The sequence below is a fragment of the Carettochelys insculpta genome, chromosome 5, assembly GCF_033958435.1.
Source record: "Carettochelys insculpta isolate YL-2023 chromosome 5, ASM3395843v1, whole genome shotgun sequence".
Taxonomy (NCBI): domain Eukaryota; kingdom Metazoa; phylum Chordata; order Testudines; family Carettochelyidae; genus Carettochelys; species Carettochelys insculpta.
In genome coordinates this window covers 85,240,853-85,258,087 of record NC_134141.1, presented here as the reverse complement: position 1 = coordinate 85,258,087, position 17,235 = coordinate 85,240,853, and the positions used below count along the sequence as shown (strand labels likewise).

General features: G+C 44.9%; 1 protein-coding gene across 1 annotated transcript in view; it reads left to right on the top strand.

Annotated features, from left to right (window-relative positions):
• ANKRD31 (ankyrin repeat domain 31) overlaps positions 1-17,235 on the top strand; it is a 97,102-nt gene that overhangs the window by 66,160 nt on the left and 13,707 nt on the right. Inside the window, exons 21-24 of the mRNA XM_074994238.1 lie at positions 5,744-5,840; positions 7,725-8,760; positions 11,362-11,502; positions 13,386-13,482. Coding sequence (XP_074850339.1) covers positions 5,744-5,840; positions 7,725-8,760; positions 11,362-11,502; positions 13,386-13,482 — 1,371 coding nt within the window. The remainder of the gene's footprint in view (positions 1-5,743; positions 5,841-7,724; positions 8,761-11,361; positions 11,503-13,385; positions 13,483-17,235) is intronic.

The following is a 17,235-nucleotide window of genomic DNA, read 5'->3' as shown; positions in this document are numbered from 1 at the left end:
GGTGGTCCCCTCTGTCCGGGGCACACTACTGACATGCTCTCCTCCTCTCCACACAGCCACACCATCCGTGGGCCAGGAGAGCCCCGTGCCATCCCTCATCGTGGAGAGCCCACCCGCAACCATTGGAGGTGTCCAAACTCCACCCCAGGCAGCGCGCCATTGGGGCCGTGGCCGGAGGGCCCTGCAGAGGGCCAAGGAAGACCCAGCCACCCAGCGCCAGGCCAAGGAGCACCTCCAGCTCGCCCGGGCCGACAAGGAGTGGCGGAGGGCAGCCTGGGATAGACTGCTGGACACCCTTGAGGGCATTGGCCACGCTGTGCGGGAGCACATGGCCACTGTGGCCCACCTCCTGCCCCACCCCGGCATCTCCCCCTGCTGGCCCTGCTCCCTCTGCCTCTGCTGAGCCTGCTCCCTCTGCCCCCACCAAGCCTACCCCCTCTGCCCGCACCAGGCCCACCTAGTGGCAATATTTGCTGGTGCTACCAGCATTCCACCCCCTCCCCGCCGGGGATCCCACACCTGGGGGGGCAGGGGGTCCAGGGGCCGATGGGGTTCGCGGCCCACCACCCCTGCCCCCAGAATGAGTGCCTCGCCCTCCCCTCCGAGTTCGGTGCCCCCGCCCCCCTCCAAGTTAGGTTCCCCCCCGTACATATTATTACGAATACACAAGTTATATAAACATTTCTTTATTCTTCACCCCTCCTTGCTGTGCTCCTCAGTGGGTGGTGGATGAGCGGGTGCTGTGCTGGTGGGGGTGGGGGTGGGGGTGGCAGGGATGGTGGGTGACAGATGTGTGTAGGATGTGGGCATGCGTGTGGGTCAGAAATGGCCATCCACAAAGGCCTGCCTGAGGGCCTCCCGAGTGTGGTGACCATCCCAGTGGGCCTGGCGGATGGGGACAGTGCCTGGCTGCTCATAGACAGCACCAGCCGGAGGGCCACACCCTGGGGATTCAGGCGTCCCCTTTCCCTCCATAATGTTGTGGAGGACGCAACAGGCGCCCACCACCTGGGGCACGTTGGGGACCCCGACCTCCAGCCATGCGGGGAGGCACCTCCACTGCCCCTTTAGACGCTTGAAGGCCCACTCCACCACATTGCGGGCGTGGTTGAGGTGCTATTTGAACGCCTCCCAGGTGGGGTCAAGGCGTCCCGTGTAGGGCCTCATGAGCCACGGCTGCAGGGGGTTCACCGCATCCGCCACCATGCAGAGCAGTATGGTGACATCCTCCACCACGGGGATCTCCCTCTGGGGGACGAAGGTGCCAGCCCCCATGTGGCAGCAGAGGCCGGAGTTCCGGAAGACCCGGGCATCCTGGGTACGTCCAGTCCAGCCCACGTAGAGGTCAGTGAACATGCCCCTCGCGTCCACCAGGGCCTGCAGCACCACCGAATGGTAGCCCTTCCTATTCGGGTACTGGCCGGTGCTGTGTGGCGGGGCACGGATGGGGATGTGTGCGCCGTCCAAAGTGCCGATGCAGTTTGGGAAGCCCAGGTCCTGGAAGCCAGCGACGGTGTTGTCCACATCTCCCAGGCAGATGACCCTATGGAGCAGCATCGCGTTGATGGCCCTGATGACCTGTAGAGGGGGAAGGGGGACACGTGCTCTGGTGCGGGTGTAGCGGCTGTTGCCCCCAACCTCGGGCTGATTCTGCCCCCCTCCCATCCGGCCCCTGGCCCGTGCAGCCCCCGCCCCCTCCCGTCCAGCCCCTGCCCCATCCAGCCCCTTGCAGGGGAGGGTTCCCCTTTCCCCAGCCCCTCCGCCCATCCGACCCCACTTTACCTCCATAAGCACAGCCCCGACGGTGGCCTTGCCCACCCCAAACTGCTGTCCCATGGAGCGATAGGAGTCTGGGGTGGCCAGCTTCCAGATGGCAATCATGACCCGTTTCTCCAGGGTGAGGGCTGGCCACATGCAGGTGTCCTGGTGCCAGAGTGCGGGGGCGAGCCAGTGGCAGATCTCGTCAAAGGTCTGCCTTGACATGCAAAAGTTCTGCAGCCACCTTTCCTCGCCCCACTCCGCTAGCACCATGCGCTCCCACCAGTCTGTGGTGCTGGGGTGGGTCCAGAGGCATCAGGGCACCCCAGGGGGTGCCCGGTGGTGCCCTGGTGGGGGAAGCCCTGTGGCCCCGGGGGGACCTAGCAGCCACCTGATGAGCTCGGGTGCAGCTGTGGCATGGGTGCACAGCACTGCCAGCAGGACGTCCATGAAGAGGGTGTCCTCCTGCAGGAGCTGTCGCTGGGCCTCCATGGTGGGCACGAGTGGGCTGGGACAGGCTGGGCAGCACTCGGCTCGTGCGGAGGGGAGGGCGGATGGAGGGGGTCCTTTAAAGAAGGTGGCTGGCTGAGGCCCTGGAAGGCTCCCTTCTTTCGAAAGAGGGCTTGGAGCCATGTGGGTGCTCTCTTTCAAAAGATCTCGACGGCACTTCGAAAGAGCAGATCGGAATGCTGATCTGAAAAATGGCGGTGGGTGCTGTCTTTTGATGGCCACTTTTTCGAAAGCCAAACTTCGATTTTCACCCTTTCTAAAGGGCGCTTACGTGTAGACACAGCTCTAATGTAATTTCCATTGCTGGGGCCCAGTGTTTACTCAAGGGTTACATCTACATTAGAGAGTTTTGTAAACAAAACTGTGGGTTTGAGTACAAAACTTGTGGAGCGTCTACACACAAAGGCCGTTTCTACACATTCTCCGAAAGTGGCAAGCTAATAAACACTGCAAGAAATGCTAATGAGGGATGGATGTAAATTTCCGGCACCTCATTAGCATAGGGTCACATGATTTGGAGTCTGGAAGAAGCTCTTCCAGACCCCAGAAAAATGTGTAGAGGCATGGCCCCTGGGGGATCTTCCAGAAGGAAAAAATTTCAGGAAGAAAGGGCCGCTGGAAGGACTTCTTTCCGGGAGATTTCCCCAGGGCCACACCTCTACACAGTTTTTTGGGGTCCGGAAGAGCTTCATGTGACCCTATGCTAATGAGGTGCCAGAAATTTACATCCATGCCTCATTAGCATATTTCAGGCCTTTTATTATCATGCCACTTTCGGAGAAGGTGGAATGTATAGAAATGGTCAAAATGCATTTTGTCAATAGAAACTGTCGACAAAAAAGCACTGTAGATGCCCCAGGGTGCCCTTTTGTTGACAGAGTGGGTCAAAAGAAGTTCTGCTTTTGTGTGTAGGCATGATCTGTCGACAGAAGTTTTGTTGGAACATTTATTCCATCAATAACTTCTGTAGACAGATGCTTCTGTTGCCTTGCTAAATATAGTCTTGTGTCTTTTAAACTAACTGAGATCCTGCAAAAGTCAGCAGATACCCATTAAAAGAAATGTGTTCTTGTTCATTGAGAAAGGGAATGAAAAATATTTAGGTGATTGCATATAAAGCTTTTCAATTATATTTCCAGTCATTTGCTCAGTAGCTATGGAATAGTCAATCAAACCCATGGGGAGTACAGCTAATTCACTAGGTAAAAATTGAGAACTACTGCTCATAAACGTTAAAGTTCTATGTGTTTGAATAATGAGGCTCCTGTGTGATTGAAATGAAGATCCACCCAGTTTCATAAAATAGAAATAAGAAGCGTTAGACTTTCTTTGGCTAAGGTCACAAGAGAAACGATGGTCTCTTGTGACAAAACCACAAAATAATTTAGAACCATTTAACATAAACTTTTAGTAATCACTCAGAAATAAGAACAAGAATGTTCAACAGTATAAAGTTGCTTTGGGATTACTACGAAGATAAATTAGCAACGCAATTACATGTAGTATACTCAGCTCGTAGAAGTACTGTGATCTGTCACTTTAATAAACACAGTATGTTCACACTTCTCTTATTTTGGTAAATAAATACATAAATATAAATAAATACAGTAATTTGAGAAAACCAGCTTTTTAGAAACATTCTGTGCATTTTTTTTTCATCCTGCATTGTTCCATTTTGAGGTGTAATGGTTGATAGAAACAAAAATTGTGTTTCCTGTTTACTAAGAGGTTTGATTATATTTGATTATCAGATCTTCCCACAGGGGCATGTTGGTATGTTGCTTCCCAGGGATGCCTACGGTTGTGAGGCACCTTGCCATCACCTGCTGTTAGTGGGTGTGAGCCTTATCTTTGCCTGCTCTGGACCATCTCCATGAGTCCACTAGCTTTGGGCAATACAAACACTGCCTTCCAGGCATCTTCAGAACACACTCTTCTTACGTGTTTATGAGTGGGATATTCTCACCCTTTAGTCCTACATTTGTCCCATTGCAGTAGGCAGCCCTTGAGCTTTAGACACTCAGAATAAATCTATACTAGAGAAATAAGTCGATCTCAGATACCCAATTCTAGCTTCAGCATTTGCATAGCTAGAATTGACTTATTGGAATCAACTTATTTCCTAGTGAAGACCTAGCCTCTATATTCTTATGTCAACTTCTCGTACTCCATGTGATAGCATGGAGTACAGGGTTTGATGGCTGAGCCCAGAGAGATCGATTTTGCCACATCTTCTTGAGATGTACAAAATTGAATTCCGAAAGATCGACTGCCAGTGCATCGATCTTCCTGTAAGTACAGACAAGCCCTCACAGAATTACAAGACCAGTTGTTCCCATAGAAACAATATGTTCCTGCTTACTAGTTACACCATAATACATAGCTCCACTTAACACAAAATCCTTAGATTTGTTTTAGTGATTGTAAGTATAAGCTTATTTAATAAAGAAGAAAGATTCAAATGATAAAATCAGATATATTGGAAACAAAGGATTGCATATAAAATTAACCTCATAACACATGTACCAGGCCCTTAACTTAATTAAAAGACACTGCCTTATTTAGTAGTTTAATTAACCCCAAAGTCTTTCTAGTATTTTTAGCAAAACCTTCCTATATTGCTTCCCAGCCCTGACCACTGGGCCAGGCACCAGACTCACTGGCAGCTGGCCCTGGTCAAGCTAGTGTGTACAAGTAGCTCATATGCACCTGGACAAGAGATGCAGACCGCTGCATGGAAGGGATTTCTACAGGAGTTTATGAGCCACTTGTACACACTACTGCAACCAGGAACAGCTGCCACTGAGCCTGGTGCCCATCCTCGAGGTTGGGGTTAAGAGCTGTACAACCATGCCTGAAGAGGTGCCCATGTGGGAGGCTGGCTCCGGTGAGCAGCAGCCCGTCATGCCTCTGCCTCCACCATTGTGGTTCTCAGTAGAGCCCTGCAGCTCTGCTGCTGCAGATATAAAAATTTCTATCCATGAATATTTGCATCTGTAGATATAAATATTGTGAAACTATTGTGCATTCTGATGTCATATTTGACTTGGGGAAGTAAAATCCAGGCTGTTCTCTAATACATAAGATATTCAATTTATCAGATTCTTGCTTCTGTAATCTTAATGGACGCCATCTTCAGATGGTGTAAGTCAGCATAATTCTACTAATTGCAAAGGACCTCAGAAAGATTTCTTTGGCTGTCAGCTTTAACTTAGACAATTTGCTTAATTTCTATCTGGGTGTAGCTAATTCATGTCCTTGCTTTCTAAAATTTGAGCTATTCGGATGTAAGTAAAGTAGAACTTCCTGTGGAGAATTTCTTCTTGACTACTTATAAACTAGTAACTCATAACGGGCATGACAGTATCACCTGTAGCCATAACAATATTTTTATTCTCCATTCTCCACATTTGTTTTATCATACTTCAGTCTCTCATTTTAATAATAATTTTATGTGTCTTAAAATGCTGCACAGGACTTTATATTCGTGGCCTGTCACAGATACAAGACACTTTGAATGAAGTGCTTGCCAAACAGAAAGCAGAAAGGGATGTCCTAGCTAAAAAATACAGGTAAGAGGAATGTTAAGCAGTAAGCAAAATATAATTCTCATTGGCATCAGTGATTTTTGTGTTTGAGTGCTTGCAGCATCTTCCCCACCACTTTAATCAGTGTGGGGGCATGGACTCCTGCTGCCAGCGCTGGCCCTGCTAGTCATCTGACTGGCTGCTAGCTGGCTCATCCTACCTGGGGGGTGGGGAGGACATGGCACCTTGTGCCCCCGCCCCCCCCCCCCATGTACCATCTTTGCTCCCAAGGTGTATCAGAGCAGCCATACTCCAGCTCTCCACTTGGCAATTTTCTTGAGACCCATGAAGCCCAAACCTAACATGAGGCTCTGTCTCTGAGGTTATATATGCCAAATGAAAGAGCAGCTGACTGGCTTGCTGATTCTACTTAAGCCAGCAGAATGAACAGGAAACTGAACAACTGGGGTCCATCCTCCCTCCTGGACTGTGTGCTTTGTGCTTCCCCAGCTTCATCTCCTAGCATTTTGACCTGTCTTGACAACTGGTATCTGACTTGTAGTTCCCGACCTCCAGTTTGTCTCATGTCTTTGATCTCTTGGTATCTTGACTTGGCTTGACTTAGGTCCCTGACTCAAGGTTCTGACCTCCACGATTTTTGCCCTCTTTCTGACTTTCCAGTGTTCCAGCCTGACTGAACCTTGACTCCTGTTCTGTGACTGTGGACTCTGGATCCAACTAACAGATCTGGCCACCCATACCTTGTTTGTGACAGTCAGGATGAGCAGTGAAGTTTAAAAGATATTGTCAAGAGACTTTTCATAATTTTAAAAGTAGTTGCTTTACTTACTACTATTTATAGTACCCAGTAGAAGTTTGAGATTGAAGTCTCTCTCTTTATTGCAATTTTCATTCATTATGTGCGTGTACATGCACATGTGCACATTTATTGTTGCAGTCCTGAGGTGCTAATGTCAATATTTGGGAATAGGGGTTTCGATAAAGAATATGAAATCATCTGTTTTACAGAATAACATTTGTTTGAAGGATTACACAGATTCTGGCAGACACTTGCATCTGCATGGAGCTCTGTGGATCTCCATATGGCTCCATCCTGGCCCCTGGGTTTGCTCATGCAGAATGCATTGAGGAATCAGGACCCAAGTGAAGTGCAGAAAGCCTGAATGCAGTGAACCAATGTGGGGAGAGGAAGGGCCCAGAATAGGGTGACTATACATCCCATTTTGCTTGTCTCAGCTGTCCTGACTTCGTTGGAAGAAGTTGGCATTTTTCCCATTTACTCTTGCAAATGGGACAATGACAACTTTTATCAAAAGTGTGGTGCAGTACATCGGAATGCATGTATGTGTGGGGTGTGGTTCCATGAGCAGTGTCCGCCTCACGGCAAGGAGGGTGGGTAGGGCTCAGGAGAGAAGCAACCTCAGCCTTGTGTGGAGGATAGGCAGGCTTGGGCGAGCAGCTCAGGTCATCCTCACAGGAATGAGATGGGGTGGCCTCAGGCCAGCCCTACGTAGTGTTCTGTTTCTCTATCCAGAAGGGTATGCAGAAGATGTATGTATGCCTCTGGTGATACGAGCACAGTAGATGAGGCAGTTACTGGTTATTCAGTTTCTCAGTTCCACTCGTAAGGATGGCAGGTCAAGAATTTTACAGACGTTTTGATGCTTCAAATCTTGACTCCAGGCTGAGGAGGAAGATTCTGACCTCTTCATGGTTTCTCTGTACACTGCTTATTATTCATAAAGATTAGAATATGAGTCATAATTGCACAAACAATAAAAAGACTGTTAAATTTTTGAGCACTGACAGTCTTTTGAAAATATTTGTTTCTTTAGAGGTTACACACACAAGCACAGAGTTTGTATTTTGTGTTCTGAATTAATCTTTTGTTTGCTTTATTTCCCATAGGGCTTCAGTGGAGTCTTTTAAACAAGGTGCCTTGAGGGAACAACTAGTTCAACTTGCATCTAGGCAAAAAAGTCTTTTGACTGTGGCACAAAAACAGAAAGAACTTGGCCATAAAATAAAAAAATATAGGAGTGCTAAGCAGCTGTATTCTATGTGTTCAAAGAAACAAATCCCAAACACTGTTATTTTCTGTGAAAGGGTTGACAGAAATGATGTGACTGTTGATAAAATAGTGCATCCTGATGTACCTACAGTAAGTACGGAACCGAGTGCCAAATTGACTAATGGAAATCTTGTCGAAAGACATCTCCCAGTAGAACTTAATGGTTCAGATCAGGAGTACAACCAACATCCAAATGGATGCTTGAATGAGATAGAAGCAAATGAAGAGACAAGTACAAGTCAAGAGGTTTCTTCCCACAATTTGATGCATGGAAACAGGGTTACAGAATGCATCTTTGATAAGACATCAAAATCAACAGCTACTATAGAAATTATAACATTGCCTTCAGAACCTGTTACTTGCATTACTCGAACAAAGAGCTCACAGCAAGAAAAAGACAATTCTGTAGCAATTGCAGTACAAGGAAGAAAGGCTCCAAATTCTACTCTGGTAACAAGCATGATAAATATTTCAGAAGCTGAAAGCTTTGTCATTGATAACAATATCCATCAGCCAACCACTGAGAGGCAACAGGTTCTCACTGGCAAGACTCTGCAAAGGTATGGACATACGAATGAAGCTTCCCATAAGCAACCAATAATAGTGTCAAAATCTGCAGAAAATGCTTCTCTGACTCTTCAACAAAATAACTTACATAATAATAGGACATCAGATAATGCTACAGGTCTGGTCTCATATGTACCTGATACAGTAAACATCAGTCAAAATTCTTCCCAGTGCTCTGATAATCAGGATAGTGAACAACAGCAATTGAAGTGCAGAGGAAGTAGAAGAAAAAAAATTCGACTGAAAGATCTACTTGACTTAGGAAAAATTAAGCCAGGAGAAAATGTTCTAGAATTCAAACTACAGGTAACTGGTTTACCACCAAACTATTGCAAACATTAGAAAATAATGAAAAAATCTCAGGATGCCATCTAGTCCAGTCCCCGGAACTCAAAGCAGAACTAAGTATTATCTAGACCAGTGTTTCTTAAACTTTTTGAGACCACAGAACACCAAACAATAATATTTTTATGCAGAACACCTATGAAAATTTTCTTCAAAAAATTGTCAGGCCAAAAAAAAAAACCAAAATCAACAAAATGAACAGTAACATATAAGCCGTGTCTACACGTGCACGCTACTTCGAAGTAGCGGCACTAACTTCGAAATAGCGCCCGTCATGGCTACACGTGTTAGGCGCTATTTCGATGTTAACATCGATGTTAGGCGGCGAGACGTTGAAGCCGCTAACCCCATGAGGGGATGGGAATAGCGCCCTACTTCGACGTTCAACGTCGAAGTAGGGACCGTGTAGTCGTTGCGCGTCCCACAACATCGAAATTGTGGGGTCCTCCATGGTGGCCATCAGCTGGGGGGTTGAGAGACGCTGTCTCTCCAGCCCGTGCGGGGCTCTATGGTCACCGTGTGCAGCAGCCCTTAGCCCAGGGCTTCTGGCTGCTGCTGCTGCAGCGGGGGATTCATGCTGCGTGCACAGGGTCTGCAACTCGTTGTCGGCTCTGTGTATCTTGTGCTGTTTAGTGCAAGTGTGTCTGGGAGGGGCCCTTTAAGGGAGCGGCTGGCTGTTGAGTCCGCCCTGTGACCCTGTCTGCAGCTGTGCCTGGCACCCCTATTTCAATGTGTGCTACTTTGGCGTGTAGACGTTCCCTTGCTGCGCCTATTTCGATGTGGTGCTGCGCAACGTCGATGTTGAACATCGACGTTGCCAGCCCTGGAGGACGTGTAGACGTTATTTCTCCACATCGAAATAGGCTACTTCGAAGTAGGCTTCACGTGTAGACGTAGCCATACAGGAAAACCAAAATGAGATAATTTAATCAGGTATCATAGCAATAAAGAAGTAACATTGGATCTAGTTTTAACAACAGAAAATATATACCATCAGTGTATGATATCAGAAAAGTGTCAGACACTTGTGGCACACCTGTGAGCTGTTCATGCAACACCATTGTTCCAGAGAACATAGTTTAAGAAACAGTGATCTAGACCATCCTTAACATGTATTTGTCTAACTTGCTCTTAAATTTCCGGTGATGGAGATTCTGCAAGCTCCTAGGTAGTTTATTCCAGTACTTTATTACCCTGACAGTAGGGAAGCTTTTCCTAACATCCAACCTAAACTGTCCTTGCAATTTAAACCATTGCTTCTTGTCCTATCCTCAGAAGTTAACCAGAACAATTTACCCCTCTGCTCCTTGTAAGGCCTTTAAGATACTTAAAAACTGTTTTAATGTTCCACCTCAGTCTTCTCTAAACTAAACAAACCAACTTTTTTCAATCCCTTCCCTTTCAATCTGAGAACTTTAATCATTTTATTAACTATTGAACACTGTACTTTGCCAAAGCAGTTTGAGTAATAAATTAATTGTAAATAATAAATTCCTGTCTGAACAACCAACTGTGGTGGTCACCCCATCTACTCTGCTGGTGAAGTTATTCCGCACTGATGCTTGAAGATCTGAGCTTGTCAGAATACGGCAAGTAGACACCTGTTTACTGCCCCCCCCCGCCCCCCCGCATTTTAAAGTTGGGTGGGGGTAAAAAATCCTCATAACAGGATTTTTGTATCAAACAAAAGACTATTTAAAACACACAGTATTAGAAAAATTAACACTACACTGTTAGAAGTAATTGATGTTAACCGAGTATTTCTTTACTGCACACCTGCTTACGTACATAAAGTCCATCAAGTCCTTTATTGCAAAAGGAATCAAACAGCTAATGACAATTTTGCCTTATTTTTTTGTTTTAGTTTTCTTTCATTTCCAAGCCTCTTTCCAGCCAGCATTCTTCCTTAAAGCACTTTTTATAATTTTTTCTTATGGCTGCACTACAAGTACACCTTCCTAGCTCCATTCCACATGTGCTTTTGTGGTGAGTTTTCTGCTGTTTCCATATGTGCACATACCAGTTCACCTAACGTTTTCAGAGCAAAAGTTTAGTTTAAACCTTGCTTAAATCTTTTCAATGATTTTAAGCCTAGTGTATATACCACATTGTCAGTGAGCAGTATCAGACATGCTTTATGTTAATTACACTAGAAGTACATAAGCAAAGTTACTTAGATGCATAGATGTTTTCAGGATTGTACTCTTTGTATTATTGAAGCAATTATAATTTCTCCTAATTCACATGCATAGAATAAAGGTAATCAAATTCTCTATTTTTAAATTACTAACCTTAATCTTTGTGCACATATTGATCTGGATGTCTTTGTATTGTATTTTAAAGTTGCTCATACAATGAAATTTATCTTTCAACTGAAATATTTATTTAAATTTATGATCATGTCATGAGTTTCATTATAAATGTAGAATAAATAAAAGATGCAAAATAGCTATCAGCAGCTTTTCACTTCATTTAAACTTTTAAGAGTTTGCTTAAATGTAAGGATATTCATTTCAATTTATCAATTTAATTGCAATTTTTTCTTTTAATTTTCATTTTTAGCATTTCAGCCATAAAGTCACTCTTTTGGGAGATGGAAAAATCAGAACGAGCGACAATAGAACTTATGGGAATCCAGTGCAGTGGGTTAAAGCACTGTTAGGAAATGACATTTCTGTGAGCTGGAAGTACGTGTGGAATAAGGTAGGCTCACTGTCATTTCTTAACAGTCTGTTAAAAGCTACTGTATTCTATTATAGAAGGATACCCATTTCACTCATGTTACTAGCTTTACAATCAGATAGGAGGGAATTTCTCTAGAGTGAGTGTTCTAAGTCATAAAGTATCAGATACCGAGAAGTCTGCCAACATCTGCCAGCACTTTTGTGGCATTTTTGCCAACTCGTATGGACATTGGAACAGCTTTGCCCATCTTTTAACCTCCATAGCCTTTTAAAATTGCATATTGTTCTATCAAGACACAGGTCTCTACAGAGTGGACGCTGTTAACTTCTCAGCACACTTAGATATCAGATTACTGCGCACACAGCTGCGTCCTTCTGAATGAGAGGCCAGTGCTGCTTGCTTGAGGAGTGCAGCCTCTATATGGATGCTTTATCCAGTTGTGTGCATGAGGCTCTGAACATCATCTAGTCTGTGGTCTCTGGGGACTTAGAAGTATTTTTGTAGTGTTTAGCCTTTGCTGTCAGTGCATTCATTCTTCAGGCCTATTTGATCTCCTTAAAGGTGATAAGACATTTTTAATAATTCAGTTTGTGCATTTTTATTTCTTTATGATAAAGAAAAATTAATGAGTTTAAACATTTCCCCTGCTTATTTTTTCACTATATGAAATCTATTAATCTCTGATTTTTCTGGACAGTGACTCAGGGTACCTCTACATGACAGGGAAGATTGACCCTGCAGCAGTCGATCTTCTGGAGTTTGATTTAGTGCACCTAGTGGGGATGTGCTAAATTGAATTTACAGGATGCCCCCATCAACCATGGTACTCCTGCCCCCCCGTCAGGAGTGAGGGAAGTCGATGGGAGCCCAAGCTCCTGTCGACCTCCTTTAATGGAGATGGTGTGGAATCCTGAATTATGGTATCTCAACTTTAGCTACGTAACTAATGTAGCTGAAATTACTTACCTTAATTCAAACATCCCTGTAGTGTAGATCTGCCCTCAGAACATGTCTATAGCAAACTCTAATTCCTTTATTACAGGGGCAAGAGAAAATTTTAATTAAATAGTATTAACAAAAATAGAAAGAGCTTTAAACAGTCTGACTAAACATCCCTTTACCTTTCAGTTACCAGCTTTTAATCTCTCAACTCTTATCATTTAACTAGTTTAACAACAATTAAAATGTTTGATTTTAAAATGTTACAAAATTTCATTCTACTGTAGCACTCCTTTCCTTTTGTCCTCTGTTTTCTTTAACACAAATGAAATGCATGCAGATTCCAATAGAAAGTCCATATTTAGATACAGTTTTGAAAGAGTTGTGTACGCAGCTTATTTTGTGATGATGGTTACAGTAGTGTTGCCAAGTTTACAGTTTGTACCTCTGTGGTAGACTCAGTGCATTTTTTATCAAACTTGGTCCCTCAGCATTGACTAACTTTCCCACAACGGTGCCTCTTTCCCACGACTGTGTTAGAGTCTGGAGAGCAGTGTTAAGACAGAGCAAAGGAAAAGGTGCTTGGATCCTGGCTAAACTAGTAACTCCTCAGAAGCCAAGTAGCTACAACCTTTTCCCAGTAATAAAATGATTTATGTGGAATTTAAAGCCATGTGCTATGGCTAGTAGAATCCCAATGGATCTGATGTTAAAAATTAGACATCTTCAAATGTAGGTTCAAAAATTGCATTTCATGTAACATGCATGCAATGACACAAATTGTGTGCTTACAGTATACATTTACTGTAAGTAGTAGCATGTGCAAATTAGACCCAGAATTGCACCCAATTTTGAAATAAATCGTACCTAATTTTGAAATAAAACTAATATTTTGACTTTGATGTAGAAAACACGATGTAAATAAAATAACCAATAACTTATATATATTTGTTTGTACACAGGTCACCTACCTTGGAACAGAGCTGTCAAAAATTCTTGTTGAAGAAGCATGTGTTCCTAATGAATCAGGATTACCATCACAACAGAAACAGCTTGCTGGTATGTACAGACCAAAACCTAATTTCCAGTTTGTCTGGAAGCAGCAGAAGGTTTTTTCTGATGTGCTCAATCTTCCACATTTCACTCACTCCTTATTGACTTGTTTTGGAAATTACTCTCATTATATGCCTTGGACTTGAAACAATTGTTTCAGAAATTGTTCAGGATGGTAAAATAAATTCCCTTCCCTCCTTACACAGCGTAGTATGCTGAAGGAGTCATTTTGAATGCCTGGGATGCCCAATAATTTTATTTTAAAATTATTTAAAATACAGAAAAGCAAAAGTCTTATCATTGTAACTGTTTATTGTGTTAAAACTCAGGTATGCAAGCCATGCTTTTCAAATAAAACAAATAAACTGCTTAGCTGGAGACTCCTAGAAATTCTCTAAAGATAAATTACTAACTAGAGCTTTTCTCTCTCAAACAATACACAGGAACAAACAATAAAACAAAGTATATTCATTTGAAAATCTGCAAAGGGACCTATTCATGGCAACACTAAGCATTGCTACACCTAACTTGTAAGCTCCTAGAAAATCACAGGAACAGCACTACAATCCGCAAAGCTTGAGTTAAGTGCTTAGGTTCCCAATACATGAACTGAGGGGAACTTAGGAACAGCACTACAATCCGCAAAGCTTGAGTTAAGTGCTTAGGTTCCCAATACATGAACTTTCTTTCCACCAAAGCCAGCATGCTAGGCAGGGGCTGCATACAGGGCCCTCTCTGCCAGTATGCACAACACATAGCTATGTAGGGCACCATGAAATTTGGGTGCTGTGTATGGGCTTTGGTGGTCTCAACCCCATCCCCTCGCCAACTGCTCACGCAGGCTCTGCCAGCCCTATCCCACTCCCACCTGGTGGGCTGCACCCAGTCCCCGCTTACCAGGTGGAAGCAAGTGCAGGCCAGAAGACTCAGGAGAAGCGGAGTGTAGCTGTGCAGCTTGTGGATAGAGAGATGGTGGTTTCCTCTTTGAAGCTCCACTTCTCTCTGGCCAGCTGCACACCTCACAGCCTCCCCTGCTCCTGCCGAGGGTGCAACTCTCCCAGTCAGAAGGGCTGGACACCATTTGGTCCATCTGGTGCAGAGTTGGTAGCACTAGTCCTGTCCCCACAGCTTCTGCTCCCAGAGCACCTCCTCCCCTGGCCACAGAGTGGCCACTCCCCCCATGGTGGGGTGCTGGTGTTGAGCTGCACAGGGAACCAGCATTAGTAGGAATGATCCAGGCAGCATAAGGTGGCCAATGAGAGATGGCAATCAGAGGGGTGTACCCTGCCCCCTCTAGCAAAAATAAGCATCTAAGTCCAGGCTGCAGGGAGATTCCTCCTCTCCTAGCAATCTACAAACCAGGGGAAGATGGGCGCTCTGCCTCAAAATTACATGCAAGGCCTGATCTACTAGATATGCTCAGAGGGCATCTAGCCACACAAAATAGCTTGAGTAGGGGAAATACTTCCATTATGACCATTGCTCCCCAGGGATGTGGGATATCACGAGTTTAAGTCCCCACTTTACGCCATGAGAATGGATTTGTATAGGATTCTGCTGCTACAAGCCACTGGGCCAAAGGTGATAAAGGCAAGTTCTCTTTCTGCAGGAGATTTGTGCAGAATTTGGACTTGGGGGATCAGGTCCAAAATTTTTATCTCAGTGTTAGTTCAACCACATAGTGAACTGTTGATTTCAATGGATTCCATGGACATAAGCGAGAGCAGAATTTTCCCCACTATATATGAAATACTGAGTGTTCCTGTTTTTCTTGACCCAAATTATTTAGTCCTTATGTAGCTTATACTTTTGTCTTTTTCAAACAAAATTTATAGAATGAATATAAACAGAATGGAATTTTACCTAAGAAAAACTATGTAAAATTTAATGACAAGTCCTGCAATTGACTGAGCTGCTGCTAATGTCTCCGTATAGGGGAACAGGGGTCTGCTCTTGCACAAAAAGCTACAGGATTTCACACTAAATTGAGAATGTTATGATATTTTCTGGAGTTTAACTGTAAACCGTAATGACTTCAGTGTGTCTCTATTGGGTTGAGGGGTTTTGTAACATGTTGTAAATTGCAGGATTCAGATTTTGCCAGCCTGCAATGCCAAACATCCTACCACAAGGGCAGTCACTTTTTCAACCCACAAGAAAACAATTTTCTACTACAAAGGGACTCTGTAAAGTAGGATATATTCAGTTTGTTTGACTACATTAGTTTAATTCTCTAATTTCATCTCTTTAATTACAGTCACTATATTCATAATTACAACCACTTACCTCACTAAGGCTATGTCTAGACTGCAGGCTTCTGTTGACAAAACTTCTGTCAACAGAGCATGCCTCGAGACTGCAGATCTCTTGGCGGAGATCGGCCAGTCAGGAGCATTCCATTGACATCCCTGTACACCTCATTCCACGAGGAAGAAGGGATGTCTAAGATGTCCATGTGGATAGGCCTAATGTCAGAAAAGCCTCTTCTGACAGAATGGCCAACAAAAGAAATGCAAATGCGTTGCACAATTTGCATATTACATAACCAGAGAGAGCCCAATGAAGTCAAACATTTTCACTCAGAGCTCATCGTGAATCATTCTTTCACAAGACCTACATGTACTAAATAACATAGTAAGCAAGGAGAACAAATCAGAAAAAGATAATCAAGGTGAGCAAATCAGAGAGTGGAGGGGTGGGGGGAAGGGGTCAAGAATTAGATTAAGCCAAGTATGCAGACGAGCCCCTATAGTGACTCAGAAAGTTCCCATCCCAGTTTAAACCATGTGTTAATGTGCCGAATTTGAATATAAAAGCCAGCTCAGCTGCTTCCCTTTGAAGAACGGTGCAAAAATTCTTTTTCAGTAACACACATACCTTTAGGTCATTAATAGAATGCCCCATTCCATTAAAATGTTGACTAACCGGTCCACATACCTTCTTCTTCGAGTGTCCCCGTGGGTGCTCCACATTAGGTGTCGGCCTCACCCGGCGCCGCAGATCGGATCTTCCAAGCAGTTTCTGCCAGACCGCGCATGCGCCGGTGCGCGCCGCTCCCTTGCACGCTCCTGGCCACGTGCGCGATCCGGTCCCCGCCAGTTCCTCTTAACCGCCGTCGGCTGCAGACGGAATCCGACTAGGCTACGGCCAAGTTAGCATATTCAATGGTTTTAACTGTTTTTCTTTAAAGTTTTCAAGTTCTTAGGCTACTGTTAAGTTAGCCAGTTGTTATTTTCAAAAAAAAAAAGAAACAACAAGCGGGACGGCATTCAGTCCAGTCCTAGTAACACGCAGAGCACCGGAGGCCAGGAGCCTAGGGCCATCAGCCCTCCTGCCGCGGCAGGCTATCGGAGAGGGGGAAAACAGCACAGAGAAGGTGCTAAGTACCCCATTAACAACTGAAAGACTCACCAACAATGTCCTATTCAGGATTCAAGGAATGTGAGTCTTGCGAAGAGGCAATGCCAGCGTCTGATGGGCATAGTCACTGTATAAGGTGCCTGGGGAAGTCCCATGTGATGCAGAAATGCTCCTTCTGTGCAAAATTAACAGCCAGAGCAAGGAAGGACAGGGAGATGCGGCTTGAAATGCTGCTCTTCGACAAGGCCCTCCAGCCAGACGTGCCGGAGCGGCCGCAGCAGGAGGGACCCTCCGGGGCCCATAAAAGGAAAGCCGCCTCCTTCACCCCATCAGTGCAAAAACGGAGGAAAGTCTCCCCAGCCCGATCCCTGCCGGCAGCAGCACCGAGCGGGACGGGAG